This window comes from Centropristis striata, chromosome 10 (genome assembly GCF_030273125.1).
Source record: "Centropristis striata isolate RG_2023a ecotype Rhode Island chromosome 10, C.striata_1.0, whole genome shotgun sequence".
In the NCBI taxonomy this organism is placed as follows: domain Eukaryota; kingdom Metazoa; phylum Chordata; class Actinopteri; order Perciformes; family Serranidae; genus Centropristis; species Centropristis striata.
This window is the reverse complement of record NC_081526.1, coordinates 23,070,404-23,083,621: the sequence shown is the minus strand read 5'-3', so window position 1 is coordinate 23,083,621 and position 13,218 is coordinate 23,070,404. Positions and strand designations below refer to the sequence as shown.

General features: G+C 38.0%; 1 protein-coding gene across 2 annotated transcripts; it reads left to right on the top strand.

The window, feature by feature from the left end:
* The first annotated feature begins 3,125 nt into the window (after positions 1 to 3,125).
* Positions 3,126 to 12,327, top strand: gtpbp8 (GTP binding protein 8 (putative)). Of its 2 annotated transcripts, none has more exons than XM_059343043.1 (8): positions 3,126 to 3,180; positions 4,808 to 5,008; positions 5,485 to 5,638; positions 7,256 to 7,354; positions 8,471 to 8,601; positions 9,359 to 9,458; positions 11,274 to 11,392; positions 12,150 to 12,327. In XM_059343043.1, exons 2-8 carry the CDS (start codon positions 4,839 to 4,841, stop codon positions 12,238 to 12,240), a joined length of 864 nt encoding a protein of 287 aa, XP_059199026.1. In that variant the 5' UTR covers positions 3,126 to 3,180; positions 4,808 to 4,838; the 3' UTR covers positions 12,241 to 12,327. The 2 variants fall into 2 exon arrangements, with proteins under 2 accessions (XP_059199026.1, XP_059199025.1); XM_059343042.1 differs by having other exon boundaries at positions 3,130 to 3,243.
* The last annotated feature ends 891 nt before the right edge of the window (positions 12,328 to 13,218 follow it).

The window sequence follows — 13,218 nt, the reverse complement described above, 5'->3', positions numbered from 1 at the left end:
ATTGAGCATGATAGTGTTTTGAAAGTTAAAAAAAAAAAGATTCAAAATCACATTTTATGTTGGACTAAAAGACCAAAAATAGACACAAAATGACTAAAAAAAGATATAAAATGACACAAAGTGAGTAGACAGAATGACCAAAAAAACACAGAAGACACAACATGACAAAAAAAAGACACAAAGTGATCAGTCTGTCCTTAGTTTTTAGAAGGGTTTGGGAAAGAAGCAATTCAATGCTCAGACATACGTACTTCGACCGGAAGGTGAATGGTAGATTTGTAGCGAAATAATAATAATAATAATAATAATAATAATAATAATAATAATAATAATAATAATAATGGACCCACAAAAAAGTATTGATCACAGTAGAGTATTTCTTACATACTTACATACAAACTGGGGTAGTAAGGGGAAGTAATGCAGCTGCCACCCTTTAATTTCTAACCCAAAGAGAAAACAAAACTCTCCCTTTTATTTTTCTAGTCCAAGCTATTTAACAAACTGCTGAACACACATGTAACACTCATTTAATTATGCACAAGACACACATGCAATAAAGGAACAAGAAAGACAGACAGAGACGGAGAGAATAAATCAATTGCATGTTTAATTTTCTAGTTTAATAAGGCACTCGATTCATATGAAGTCTATATTATCTTAAATGGGTGATACATGAAAAAGGTGCAGGCTTTACTACATGGCCCATGGGAATAAAAGACTCCACTGTAAAAGGACAGGGAGAATATGAGAGCTGTAATTGGATAGCTGTGAATTAATTTGTTCACTGAACATACTATGAATCACATCAGGTCATAAAATCCAGATGGAGCATAGGGAGGATTGGCACAAGGTGGTGAAGGCAGATATTTAACATATCAGCGTGATGTCAGGGTGATGCTTGCACAAGTCTGCACTGCCATCATGTGGAGAGAAGGGACTCAAACAGTGGGAGAGCCGTGAGCAGATAACTGTGATTCATTTTGAAGTGCATGAACTAAAAGTGAGATCCCCAATGTGTGCCGAATATTCTACTTTAAAAAAAAAAATTGCTTTTTTTAGCTATTAATCAAAGCTGGATAAATATTAGAGCTCCCATAGGGAGGAATGTGGAGGATAACTACTGTGAGAGGAACCACGTTGTGTTCAGGAACCTGTGAAACCTGACCACCACTTGAACATGACTATTGATGAAACTCCATTTCCTACTGGGAGGCTCAGAGTAAAAGAATGCAGAGTGGGAGAGAAGCCTGGAGGCGCTCTTATCACTGCCACCTCCTATAACCAAATTTATGAAGACGTTTCTTTGGCGTGCTCTGCATAGATGTCATTATTATAATCCTCAATAATCCCCAGCAAGAGGGTGATGGAGGATGTATGTGACAGCTAGAATTGTACCGCTCCCTGTGGATGGGAGATGTTATCCACCCGGGAGCAGGAATGTTTCTGTATGTTTCAGCAGCCATGCATCAATGTGAAGAATGTAGCTGAAGCTAAAAGAGGATTCATGCTCATTAATTTTGTCCCAATGTCCTGTGTGTGCAATATCAGGATAGATAGATGAAATTCCCCTTGTTTTATCTTCTTCAGGGTCCCATTTCATTGACTGTTTCAGGTCTCAAGGTCCCACACTTTTATGAAACAGGATGTTGGGGTTCAACAGAGCACCTCAGAATTGTTCAGATAGTGATTTCTCTCTTTTGTTGTCCCAAATATGCAAAAGTGAACAAAAAGTACACAGTTTGCCTTGTTATCTCCACCAAGGAGGTTATGTTTGTTTGTCCGCAGAATCATTAAACAAAACTACTGGCCTGATTTTCATGAAACTTGGTGGAAGGTTGTAGCATGGGCCAAAGAAGAGCATGTTAACTTTTGAAGCAGATCTGATTCACAAGGCAGATATACAAATTAAATTACATTTTTTGATTAATTTGTATTTTTTTTTTAACATTGTAAGACACTGCACATGGTTTAGGTGAAATAAATGTCATACATTTTAAAATCCAGCAGATGGTAGTAAAATGCAATAGTAACAAAACATAGTTGTGGAAATATGGTGACTTCATATCACAATCCACATTCAGGGGTGCCACTAATCCTCTGGGTAGGCTATATTATAGAGCAGTCAGTGGATTTATGGGAGAACCAGTACAACTGTAACCGTAAACTAACTACACCACCCCCCCCACCCCCAAACACACACATACACAAACTAAGGTTAGCTATGACACATAAATACACACATATTTTGAGTATAGTCTTACTCACATCCAAATTTGAATTGTCTGCTATAAACACCAGATATATTCAGGAAACCTTTACGCATGGATATATGGGTGAGACAGCCCAGTAGCCCAAAAATACACACTGGAGTCTAGTATGATGACTTGCTTATTAGTCACAATACAGTAATATTTCCCTGCAGTAAGAGTAGGAAGTGAAAGTACTGTTTTATGATGACGCTGAAGCTGTCTTCTGATTTGCAGCTTCTGATTCTGCAGTTAAGGGGACATTTAAGAGAACCTCTACTCACATTGCTGAACAGATCCTCTGTTTTGTACACCTCTTACTGTCATATAAGCATATTAGACATTATGTAGAGTGGTACTGCTGTCCAAGACACACTATTAGATTTGTACAGGCTTTAATATATTTGAGAAAATGAAATACAGGCAGATTTTGCTGGGGTTTTTTCATGTGTAGACCACTTTAGACCAGGTCCAGATAGAAAACCAACTAGGTAAAATTTAGACTAGATTATTTTTAGAGAGACGTTTTTTCTTATATACACAACACTAAAACACAAAAGATACTGCTGCAGCTACTGCTTCTATTATTAATAGCATGATATTAGTACTCTTATTACTATTAATAATAATAATTTGCATTATTATTTGGGCTGCCCCTTTTTGACGATTAAATTTCTCTAGTTGAGTAGTCCTTTTTTATGCTGAATGACCCCCCCCCACTATGAGAAGGTTTATATTAAAAAGTAGAAGTAGTTTTTTTTTTCGTTTCTCCATAAAGAAAGTTAGCGAAGTAATCAACCGAATACTTTATCAAATAAAATAACAAAGCAGAGACGACTTGTTTCAGTCGGACACATTTCAGCGCTGCACTCAACATGGAGGTCAGTGAAAACAAACAGTAAAAAAGAAGTCATGAGTCCAGTAGATAACGGTCAGTTGTAGCCAAAACACGCTTTATTATCCGTTATTAAGCAATGAAAATATTGGAATTTAGGTAAGTTGTAAAATGAACCCGCATTTTGAAATGTCGTTAATTTTAAACGTATTATAACTACTACATGTAATGTATCTATCGGTGACGTTCTAGGTTTAGGCACTAAACCAAGTCTGGTTCATAAGTGTGTGATATTTTGCTGCAAAGTATTTTGCAGGCACGAAATCTGTTGTTCATAAATGGGTTTTTTTGTTGTTGAAAGAACGATGTTTTTTGTTGAGGAATGCATTGAGGAAACCTTTAAAATTAAATGACCTGGCTCCAACACTCCAACACTGCCTCGAATCCGTTGATTTGTCAGTTTATTGCATAGAACAGAATAGAATGCCTTTATTGTCACCATACACATGTACAATGAGATTTGAGCGCTGACTCCAAAAAGCAGTGTAACAATAAATAATATATATATAAAGTATAAACATTTACAATATAGACAACATACATAGGCAAGTAAATATTAAGAAAAATATAGAAAACTAGGACTGCAAGCAGTACTAAACGGGCCCTGGCGTCGGGGTGTGTGCGTTACAGGCGTTAACTTTTTGTCATGAGGGTCCATAGATGCTGTGTGCAAAGTTTGGTGCAAAACGATGAAATTGCCTAGTGGTGGAAATTCAGGATGACAATAGATTATAAAATTGTTCGCCAGGTGTGACTTATATTTAAAGTTTCATGCGTTTTGGGGTATGTTCAGGCAGTGAAATATGCGATCATTTGGGAAGAAGAAGAATAAAAATAAATAAATAATCATTCGAAATACAATAGGGACCTCGCAGGTCGTTTCCTGCTCGGGCCCTAATAATCATTCGAAATACAATAGGGACCTCGCAGGTCGCCTAAATATGTGGACACGTCATGTCACCAAGCAGAGAAGACAGTTATCTTTCTGCTCAGCACACCATATCTGTGACCTGACCTGTTAACAAAACTTTCAAAACACAAACTCCTGCCTTGTTATGACTTGCAGAGATATTATTGGAGACACAGATTTTGCAATGTCCACATAAAATATAAAACATATATTTTGTGATTATAGAATCTTACTCTAAATAGGGCAGATTAAGTTTAAGCAGATGCAGTAAATTTATTTAGTTGAATCATAATTTTAAAACAATATTAGCACATGATCATTGTATCAAAGCATCTTGCATGCACAGAGAGGACACACACACACACACACACATACATATAGTGAAATACGCATGCATAGATAGTGATGTTCGTCACACAGAGACAGAATCACAGATTATTCTAACATTTTAAAACAGAATTTCACATTAGCTCTTCGGTGTGTCTTTCGTTTCTTGGTACATTTTTTATGTCCCGTGAAAGTGACATCATACTGGAAGTTAATTCACTTGCGTTGAATCATTTAGCAAGCCCGGTTATAGCAACCGTCAAACACTGCTTTCACATAATAATGTTAGATGTTTAAGTTAGAACTGAGCAAGATTGTCATGTAATCATCATCATCTCAGATTAAAGCAGAAGACTTGTTGGACGAGGCTGCACTTGCATGAACATTGTGAGTGATAATCACACTGTCCTTTTCTCCTTTTCTCAGCTGCAGGCCGGTCTGAAATCTGCAGGGGAAGATGTTTTGTCTCCAGATGTCCCTCTGGCTTCGGCCCAGGACACAACTTTGCTCAGTCTCAAGGAAGAGTGTCCATAAACTTGCTTCGCTTCAGGAAGCCACAATGCTTCCCCCAAAGAAAGTCCAAAGCTTACTTTACCCCTTCAGTGAACTGGAGCCTTATTTGGACAGGTACTGTATTGTGTTTCTACATCTGAAATGTTTGATTTGATTCTAAAGCAGGGATAGGCAACTGGAGGCCCGAGGGCCACATACGGCCCGCACCCTCACTTGAAGTGGCCCTCTGTACAACTACATGCATTTGAGCATGAAATCTTAAAAGTGCTGTGTAAAAATGCACAAAATTACTTCTTGCGATTAATGTTGGTCTGCTGTTCTTGCACTGAAAAAAAATCACAGTAAGTGGTTATTTTTTATTTGCTTCAAACCTTTTGTATTCCTATTTATACTGTTCTACATGCATTGGAGCATGAATTATGTTAAGTTACTGCACTGTAAACATAGTGTCGATGAAAAATTGTGGCCCCCTCCAGCATTTAAGTTGCCCATCCCTGTTCTAAAGAGCACACCTTTTCACAATACCTGAAGACATGTATTATTTTGTTGCTTGAATATATTTTTTTAGTTAAATGGAATGAAATTCTCAGGTCTGTGGACAGGGCTCCATTCCAGCTGTTTCATCCCAGTTTGGAAGACATGATTAAAGCAGAAAAGCTCTTCTACTCTTCACCGTCTCACCATATTGATTACTACCTCTCTGCTGAGAGGATGGACCATGCACCTGCACTGAAAGCACCAGAGGTCAGTGGGTAGCCCTCGTCACTCTGACGACTGGTATCACATTCACTGTTACCTAAATGTCACCTCTTTTAGTGTCCTCATGTATTTTTCAATGAAATACCAAACCGTTTGTTTGTTTTTTGTTAGATTATTATAGAGATTATTTAGCTTTTGCAAACCAGAAGCCATTCTTCCTGGGGTCTATCATCATATTTCAGTGTGACAAATACAATGTAGAATACAATGAATACATAACATAAAACAAAACTTCACTTTTATCATTTATTACATTTATAACCACATACTGAATATGAGCTATTATAATAATCATCTTTTTTTGACAACAAAATTGACCTTCTAAGTGGCTTGGATGATATATTAGTTCTCATAGATTTTATATGGCTGCCATCTCCTATCTACAATCTTGATGAAGTGGCTCCTACCAAAAATTATAACATATAGTGATAGCTAAATAAAGGGGACACGCCAGACAAAAGCACCAAATTTTTTCAACATCCTCTCTAAGCCGCCTGACTATTAAGAGTCTCCAACATTAAACCATTCATATTACAAAATATTTGAACCGACTATTGCCTGTCTCCTCTAGTGGCCCAATTCACCACAGCAGTCAGGATAGACTTGTTTGCCTTGTATTTGTTCGTCTTTAAACCTACGGTGGCCTCACTTGACCCAGAATGTGGACACTCAGCCTGTGAAAAATGTAACCTTATGTGTCTTTACCCTCCTGCAGCATCATCCATAATTAAGCATGAGTTGGCACTTGATAATAAATGAGCAGATTTATAACCTAATAGAGAGTAGTGTTCACTGCAGGCTTTAGAATAGGACATTGTGTTGATAGGACACTGGCGTGTCTTTGTCATACTAAGTCAGTTACCACTCTGCCTCTCTGCTCTGTCAGAGGATGATGTATTTGTAGCTCACTGGCAGCTTGAGCCTCCATCCATCTGTTTTGTGTCAGAGAGATGGATGAGCCGGAGTCGTGTCTCCTGGGACTTGGCGGTCGTTGGTACTGCAGTAGCAAAGTGGTAGCAGCCAATCAGAGCACCTCTTTACAGTCAGAGCAGGTGTGCTGGCTGAAATGGTCAGTAAACAGGGTTCGTACGGGTGCATGAAATCCTTGAAAATGCTTACATTTTAATGTTGTATTTTCAAGGTTTGAAAAGTGCTTGGATTTTGGATAAAGTGCTTGAAAATGCTTGAAATTCTTACTGTGTTTCTCGTCTCTACTATAGATAATCACATGTTCAATGAAAAAAAATACTAAATTGAATATTGAGATTAGCAAACTGTACTTTTGGTTGTTAAAAGTGTAAAACCATCGCTGTTGGTATGGTTGAGTGAAATTACCCCTTTTAGCATGTAAGTACTCATCTAAAACATGCAACTTACAAACGTTGTAAGGTCCTGGAAAAGTGCTTGAATTTGACTATTCAAAAAGTCAATGAACCTTGAGTAAATGAAGAGAACCTGAAAGAGCTCTGAGTAAAATATAGCAGATGATAATCATTTAATTACTATCAAGGGGTTTGATCATTTACTCAATTACAGTCAATTGCAATTCAATACAATATTCCAGAATAAAGGAAATTTGAGCAACGTATGTGTTTTTTTCAGGTCTGTTTCATCGGCAGAAGCAACGTGGGCAAGTCGTCTCTCATCAAAAGCCTGTTCTCTCTAACTCCTGAGGTAGAAGTCCGAGTCTCCAAAACGCCAGTGAGTACTCTTACCTGATATAAGGTCTAGTATGTATAAAGTGTGAGATTACATTATGTAGAGTAAGATTGATGATGTTTTATTTTATATTTTACAGTTAAAATTTAAGTGTCGAACCCATAGACTGTATAAACCTCGAACCTCAATACCAGAAATGGGTCCTCAGCCTCAAGAATAAAAAACTGTCCAAAGTTGGTACTGTGGATCTAAACAGCTGATAACCATGACCTATAATTTACTGCTTCTCATGGCCAACACAGATACAATTAACCAATAATTACCTGCTTCTTATAGCCAACACCAATATTATTAACCATTATATAACGGATGGCTCGAATCAAGCAATCTGATTGGTGGTTAGCCGTTGTATAAATCCTGTATACCAGGGCTATGACGTCCAATTCCTTGTCACAATTCTATAGCACTCCGCTTTCATCTTTTATACAAGGTGCCTGGGACTTCTTGCTGTTACTAAGCAACCAAAACAGCTTGTGCAGCTTGTAGTACCAAATTGGTTTGACCTCAGTTTAGTTGGAATTGAACGCGGCTGTTCTCGCATTTAGGCTGATTGTGACCAGCGTAGACCACCCTCTGCCGTTGCCATGAATGGTTGTTTTTTTAAATAAAGGTGCAAATCGCTCCTACCTGGGTGATCTAATCACCCATAAATGGCCCTTTATTGTTACTTGCCCTCCACAGAGTTGAATTCTGAATTATTCCAGAATTCAGAAGGATTCAGATTCAGGCTGCCACAGAAAATATTCAGAGATAGGGGGCGTCCCGGTGGCTCACACTGGTAGAGCGCGTACCATTAAGGCAGAGTCCTTGCTGCAGCGAACCCGGGTTCGAATCTGGCCTGAGGTCCCTTTGTTACATGTCTTCCCCTCTGTCTCCCTCTTTCTATCTGTCACTATCTAATAAAGCAGTAAAATGCCCAAAAAATAATCTTAAAAAAAAAAAAAATATTCAGAGATATTCAGACCACCCCAGCAGTGAAATGCTTCACTTTTTCTGAAATACTCTGATCGCCCAAGTCAGTATAGTGTAATGTTGTACACTTTCACTCTGTCAAACACACCCAGAGGACTTCTGTTCTGACTTCTCTTTCCTCCTCAGGGCCACACAAAGAAGATGAACTTCTTCAGAGTGGGCAGAACTTTCACCATCGTTGACATGCCAGGCTATGGATACAGAGCACCAAAAGACTTTGTGGAAATGGTGGAGCCGTATCTCTACACACGGAAAAAGTAAGACATTTACTTGAGTTAGCTGCCTGGATCAAGCAAGTCTTGTGTGTATGTAGACTGGAGTCACATGGTCTCACTACAAACAGAAGCAATAAATAGCCAGAGTTAGACTCTTATTACCAGCTGTGTTGGGAAAAAAATGCAAAAAATTTAAGTAACCTCCCCATCACGTGAATCATACTATGCTGTGACAGAAAAAAATGCAAAAAATTTAAGTAACCTCCCCATCACGTGAATCATACTATGCTGTGACAGAACTCAGAATAACTCAGAATTATTGGATGTGAATTCATTCAAAATGCCCCCAAAAAATGACCACTCTGTCAGAAATATTCATGACTGATTATCTGGCTGTGGTGTAGTAATGCTCATAGTTGATACATTTTCTGCATTCATTTTGATTAATTAAACATCCTAGATTTAAATATTTACATAAACAAAGATGCAGGATGACAAATCATAAGTTATAGCAAACCACTATTTGGGTCCAAATCAGCATACCATCTCACTCATACCTGTGGAGATTGTGTAGCTGGGTAAATTAACTGTATGCAAATATACAATATGCTTATGACTTCTGTTTGTCTGTGCCGTGACACACTACTAGTCAGTGGCATGGACTACAGTTTCCTTCTTTGGTTTGTCCACAAGGTGCTGCTGTGTAATCACCCCACTCTTCTTTTAGAATGTATTTGTGTTTCACAACGACTTTAGAAATGAAGATTTCTGCACCTGAACATGTTTCACCCCCCTTTAGTCTGGCGAGGACATTCCTGCTGGTTGATGGCAGTGTTGGTGTGCAGAAGGCGGACCTTATTGCCCTGGAGATGTGTGAGGAGACAAGATGTCCATATGTGGTGAGACACACACACACACACACACACACACACACACACACACACACACTCTTCCTCATGAATAGTAGCATTATAACTGTTGAGTTGAAAAATATTTCAACAGGAGGGATTCTTGAAAGTAGAATATTTGAGGGAAACCATTGTTATCCAAATCCCAGATAGAGATTATATTTCTTTCCTTCATGTACAGTCATGGAATAGCAACAAGTTATCTGGTCAGTTAATCACCAACCTCTACCTTATATGTTTAACTGTGATTTATAATTTCCAATCAATCAATTGAAACACAATTTACTATCTTATTAATCACTCATGCAGGTAACTGAAGAGTAGTAAAGCAGAAGGTCTTTAGTGGGGATTTGCAGAGATCAAAATAAAAAAAACTGAGAAACCCTAACCCTAACCCTAACCCTAACCAGAAAAAAAAAGTAAAAACACCCAGCCAGTGTTTAACCCTCCTACCCTCCACTTTGTAGGTTCTATTTAAAAAGCTTGAACAGCAGACTGCAGGAGTTAATAATGTCTGTGCTCTTCACACAGGGTTTCAGCTATTTTGTTGATGTGGTTCATGATAACTAGCTTCACCACTCCTTTTTTACATTTAAATCATTTGTCTTCTAATTCTCATCATTATGTCCACACTAAATTAATGCTGAACGATCTCACTCAGCTATTTAAAAACTGCTGTCCCCTCTGAAATGCCACCGCTGAGGCGTTATAATGAAGCACCCCACTCTCTTTGCACTCTGCAGTAATTATTCATGCTCTTAGGTTATTAAACACTTTGGCCATTATAAAGGCTGTGACAGTACCACTTTTAACAAAGATGAATTGTTGCTGCTCAGCCAGTAGGGGGAGGACTGAAAGGGTCACTTTCAAACCTGAAACTGTTTTCACCATACACTGTCATTTAAACAGTTAGTGGGAGTAGAAATTAAGAACTGAGAAACTAGAAAAGGAGACTCAGTTGACCATAAGTGATGAGTTAACCAGCAAAGACATTCCTGCAGCTGGCTGACATTACTTAATGTTTCACCCATTTAAGCCGGGAAAGCATTACCACATTTCTACCATTAAAACCGGGAGAGCGGATACGTCGTTAGTTTTTTCTACCTATTTTCGGTCTCTTGGCCAATGAAATGCATCAGAATTCATGTGGGAGTGTTGCAATGCAATACGTTGATTTAAAAAAAAACTTTATTGAAGGTTTGGACAAATAAACTCAACTGCTCATGAAAGCCACAGGTATAAGCTCTCAAATACTTTTGGAATTTCATTTCTATCTGCTACAGAGGCTGAAAAATCAATTATTTAGTAGGAAGCGTTGACACTTCTGTTAAATTTCCAGAAAAACTTCAGGTTTAAGGGGATTATTTTAAAATCGCCCAGAGGTTTTACAGGCATTTTTTCCAGGCGTTTTAGGCCTAAATGGGTTAAACAACCAGTGCTGTCACGTCAGATTGTATGGATAGTAATCATCTTGGCATGCAAAATTAAAAGTGGAAAGAATGGATTGGAATGGACGGAACATTTTCTAAACACCAGAGATGGTAAATGTCAGTTTCAAAGTTAAAATGCCAATCAAAGATTCCTCCAACACTGACCTGACCACCACGTACATTGTCTTAAGTAATATCTGAGCCAGGTGTTACTAGGGGCAGTTGTAAGATCAATTATACAAAAAGCCAAAATATGAGACATATGGACAAATCTATTTTTTCTTTTGTTTGTTGGTAGCTCTCTGTACTTTAATATGTGTAAGTCTGAATATGCATGAAGGTAGAATAGCAATGTGTGTAACATTCTGTTGTGCAGATGGTGGTGACGAAGATTGACAAATGCAGAAGCGGAACGCTGCTGAACAACTTAGTGAACCTTCAGGATTTGATTAAAACACATACGACAAGCTGCTTCCCCCAGCCGTTCCTGGTTAGGTGAGAGGCACACTTTTATATCAACAAAGAATTCTGTCCGTATCTTAGCCTGACACCTTGAATAAAACTCAATACTTTAGCTGACTTTGAGAAATGTCATACTTCTAAAAGCACCAATTAAACAATACATTGTGCACATGTGCAGTCTGTATTCACGCCACAAAAAGCATTTTTCATGAGGAGCATTTTAAGTTGACACCAATCAAGTTGTATATAGACCTTTCAAGATGAAGAAAAAACTATTAATTTCCATTTCTGAAATCACAAAAGCTAAATAATAGTAAACTTATAATGTTCTTACATGTCAGTAGAATACCCACACTACAATAATCAGGGGGGACAATAATGAAGTACACTTACTTGAGTACTGTACCTACATACATTTTTCTTTTCTTTTTTTAGTATACTAGACTTGAGTATCACATTTTTTGAAAACTTTAACTACACTGCATTTGAAGGACAGATATTGGACTAAGAAGGTTCCAAAGTCCTTGTTGCTTTGAAGCTTTGAAGTCAGTCAAATAATTTCCTTTCTAGTATAAAACTACATCATTAAAGACAGTATTTTTATTAGCTCAGACTTCACTGCTTCTTTGATCTGCACTAAAATGCATTGCGAAAAAATAAAATGTACTTTGGATTCCTTAAATTTGTAATTTTTAAGTAGTCCAGTACTTCACCCTCAAGTAAAAACTTGATAGAATAACTTGAGAATTGTCGTGTTTGTAATCGTACCTAACTCTCTGTCTTGCAACAGCTCCTACCACTTTTTGGGGATCTACCTCCTGAGGTGCTTCGTTGCTCATGTAACAGGGAGCATCAGCTTAACAGACACCTTTCAAAGCTGACATAACAGCAGCCTAACATAGCTCTACATACATCCACATTGTAGCTGCTTCAGAGACTTTTATTTTCTAATAAAATGTAAAACACTTCTTTGTTGGTTTGGCTGATTGTCCTTTCACTTTATATTTAGACATTACATTCCTCTCTCCGAAATGCACACAGATGCAAATGTCATCGCAAAACTGCCTCCACTTCAGTTAAGTATTAGTACGGTCCAACAGTTGACTAATTAAACTAAATGTTGACCAAGTGCTGAGGATTGGTGATAAGGCCTGGCTCACAGTGTAGTCAGGTGCAAATATGCTTTAACCCTAAAAGAAATTCACACAAAAGGTTTCTCTGTGGTTTACTGTGGTATCAGATGTACTTAAAAACATACTAAAAGTTTTTACATTTTTGACTCCAAGAAATGCCCCATTTTCAAAATGGCGGCCGCCAGGTCACCATTACTCCTTTTTGTCAGGAGGCGGAGCTTAATAAAGGGGACAACATTCCAACTTTCCAACATGGAAAGTCCAAAACTGTCTGTTTAGTGGGTAGCGGTAAACAAAACCATGGAAACGGCAAATAGCCACCTTCTCCAGACCTTTGACGTGACTGGTGGCTCCTTTTGGATGAGGATTGGTAGATTGTAGAGTAATGATTGACATCACAAAGTGGGTCACTGGTAGACTTACATTGGCTTGAGTAATGATTGACATTACAATCTACCGATCCTCACCCAAAACAAGCCAACAGTTACGTCAAAGGTCTGGAGAAGGTGGCTATCTGCTGTTTCCATGGTTTCGTTCACTGCTATGTAGAGACTTATAAAGTCCATACAAAGTAAAGCATATTAAGATCGTAACTCATATACAACCACTTCCTTTCTTACTACTAATTAGCCACAATTCTGAGGTTATTGAGCTTGAGTTATTTTACAGCTATGGAGGGGTAAAATGCCTTTAACTACCAAAAAACAAACCTATGACATTGCTAAA